This window comes from Humulus lupulus, chromosome 5 (assembly GCF_963169125.1).
Source record: "Humulus lupulus chromosome 5, drHumLupu1.1, whole genome shotgun sequence".
Taxonomy (NCBI): domain Eukaryota; kingdom Viridiplantae; phylum Streptophyta; class Magnoliopsida; order Rosales; family Cannabaceae; genus Humulus; species Humulus lupulus.
This window is the reverse complement of record NC_084797.1, coordinates 7,685,800-7,688,986: the sequence shown is the minus strand read 5'-3', so window position 1 is coordinate 7,688,986 and position 3,187 is coordinate 7,685,800. Positions and strand designations below refer to the sequence as shown.

Sequence of the window (3,187 nt, the reverse complement as noted above, 5' to 3'; positions counted from 1 at the left end):
GTTGACCAAGGGAAGTGCAAAGGTTAGAAAATGACCTATGGAGTTGTGATATCACTGGTCGGAAGATGGTTTTACCTAGTCAGGAAATAATTCACCTGACCGGATAGGAATTTAACTGGTCAGGAGGGAGTCTTACCCGACCAAACACATCAGAAGGGCAGTTTATCCGACCAAGTAAGGATTTAACTGGTCAGGAAACAATTTACCCGACTGGATAAGAATTTTTTCTGGTCAGGAGGGAGTCTTACCCAACCAGACACATCACACTCAGAAAAAAGCCAAAGAAATATAATGGGATTAAGGTCAAACGAAATTGATAGGAGCATGCTGGAGAAAGGAGATCACATTTACAGTTACCGAAAAGCACACATACATGCCCTTCATGGTCCGTACATCATATATATATATATATATATCTTATAGTTGAGTGTATAATATAGTTGTTAGTGGCTTCTTGGTTTTCTTTATCTGTTGAGACTATATTCTCTTCTTGGTTTTCTTTATCTGTTGGTTGTTACCGATTACTGTTATAAATAGCCTTTATATATTCTTTGTTTTCTTTTCTCTCGATCTGTTTCTTCTTTCTCAATTTCATTACAAAATATTTTGACCTATTACTACTGTTCACAGGAGAAGATCGGGTGGTCCACTACAAGAGTAGCAGTGGAGAAGAGAAAGACTTAAACAATGAACCCTGCCAAAGGTGTGGATATAAGCCAAGCAAGAACAGAGGAGTGGTGAAGTCGTGCTTGGACTGTTTCATTCAAGGCCACCGTCTGCACCGGTTCGAGTACGGCGTCTCCAAAGCCCACTACGTCGCCAAACGATCTGGAACATGCTACACGGGGTCGTGCACCGACCCAGATTATGTCGTTGAGAGAGCAAATAAGATGCTAAACGACAGTAATAGTAGCAACACGACAATAAGCAGTGATCGCGATGAGTTGTACGCCGTTTTCGACCAAAAATGCGTGTGCTTTGCGGTGATATGCATGACCGGGAGTTCGAAGAGCGCACAAGCGGTGGCTGCCAAGTCTAAGCTGAAGATGTCAGTGAAGGGTTTTGCGTTGGGATTACAGATGGTTATGGTCTTCCTTGGAATACAAGATGGTATAGAGCTGATGAGCCGTGAGATCGACGAGAACGACGGAGGAGTTGATACTTATGATGAGGATGCCCAAGGCCTCGGAGTGGATAATAATACTGGTTAATTGAAAAGAAATCTTATTTTAGGTTTTTTTAACATACAGATTGTGTTTTAAGTTTATTTATTTTTAGGTTTTAATTAATAAGTTATAAATCATAAATGTTTTAACTAAAAGAAAATTGGGTATTTACTTACATATATGTGTAAGTAAAATTTAATTATGTGTAAGGAAATTTTTTTATTTGCACATAGAATAAGGGTAGATATGTGTAAGCAATATTGTGCAGGTATGGTTATATGAGTAGGTAAACATTTACTAAAGGATCATATGACATGGCTTGTGGCTATGACATGGCCGGTGATGTAGTTGGTGATGTGGCAATGAGATGGTGATGATGTGGCAATGACATTGTTAGAGATGTGGAAAACGACATGTCATGTGTCAAAATAAAACAATGGCACATGTAATAATTTGTGTAAGTAAATATGTATTATGTGTAAAGAAAATTTAAATTATGCGTGATTAAAACATAAATTATGCGTATGTAAAATATATTTATATGTATGTAAAATTTAAATTATGTGTAAGTAAAACATAAATTATATAAATAAAACTTAAATTATGTTTAGGTGAAAAGATGTGTAACTAAAAAAAAATTGTGTAAGTAAAATATTTTTATGTGTAAGAATATTTAAATTCTATTTAATTTTAAAAAAATTTAATATTAAAATTATTTTGAAATAACTAACAATATCTTATCTTTTTAAAAAAACTAACAATATTTATTATAAAATGACTCATCTGATTAATTTTTAAAACTCGACAATCATTACAATCACCAAAACACATATTCTAAGTGTCACAATAATATCTAAAGACCAATATAGTAAGTTGTCATAGTAATATTTAAAGCACATGTATATACCAAGTATCCTAGCTAGTAGTCTCTAAAACACATACTACAAGTTATCATGATACTCAGAAAACTCTTGAGAGAGAACACCATGTGTATGAGCGTGCCCCAACTTCATATCAGACACAGACGTGCAATGTCTTGAATGTGGCATTAAGACCCTTCAGAACCTCTTGAAGCTGCTCATGTAACTCATCACATGTCCAACGTCTACAACCACTTGAATCAATCTCAAAGTGGTTGTGGAAGCAGGTGAGTGCCCTCACCCTTGCGGCCGAACAAAATTCCGCCCAAGAACACTCTCTTGCTCTGCAGTTGCACAAAAATGAAGAGAAGCGAAAAATGAAAAAAAAAAATCAACTATAAAAGAGATCTTCCATGTATTAATAACAGTGAATAAAATAATAATCATAATCCTTCTTGTGAAGGAAAAAAATCAATACGGGAATATTTAATGTTCACAGAATTCAATTAACTTTGGTCATATTTACCTGCGCTTGAATTTCAATTTTTTGGCTAAAGGAAAATTCTTGGATTGATGTAGTTAGAGGAGAAAAATGTCTAATACCATCCAACAATGAGCTTAAAACCTCTGTTTGGCCCTGAAAAATGTAAATGAGAATATGACATTTGCCCTTTTGCTTATATAGAAATGATAAAAGTTTTATATTTAATAACATTTAAACTCAAATAAATATAGTCAAATTCAAAGCTTCCTAAAGTAGAAAACAAAAATAATAACACAATTGATCTAAAACTGCTCTAAAAAGACTCCGAAAGGAAGATTATATAGGCCTCTATGTATACTGTTAGCTGCTCTGCATAAGAGCAATAAATCAACCAGCAAGGTGAAGGGCTAGAAGACCCCAAACTCCAGCAGCTAAGATTGTTTAAAACAGAGAGTTCAATAAAAATGTTAATCACATAAAAACTTGAAACCACGATATACTTATAGAAAGAAAAAGCTCACCAGCTACATGGCACTGGAACAAAGGGTCTCATATTTTGTCATCCACTCATAGAAATCAAAGGCAGTGCGATATACAGGAAAATCTGAAGAAAACAGATTAACATGCATTGAAAAATTTGTTTCTAGATTGAATTTTGCATAAACCATGAAAGTGTG

General features: G+C 34.5%; 1 protein-coding gene across 1 annotated transcript; it reads left to right on the top strand.

The window, feature by feature from the left end:
- Window positions 1–291: 291 nt before the first annotated feature.
- Window positions 292–1,211, top strand: LOC133778789 (protein LEAD-SENSITIVE 1-like). Its single transcript, XM_062218813.1, has 2 exons — window positions 292–385; window positions 631–1,211. The coding sequence occupies exons 1-2, from the start codon at window positions 292–294 to the stop codon at window positions 1,209–1,211; spliced, it is 675 nt and encodes a 224-aa protein (XP_062074797.1).
- The last annotated feature ends 1,976 nt before the right edge of the window (window positions 1,212–3,187 follow it).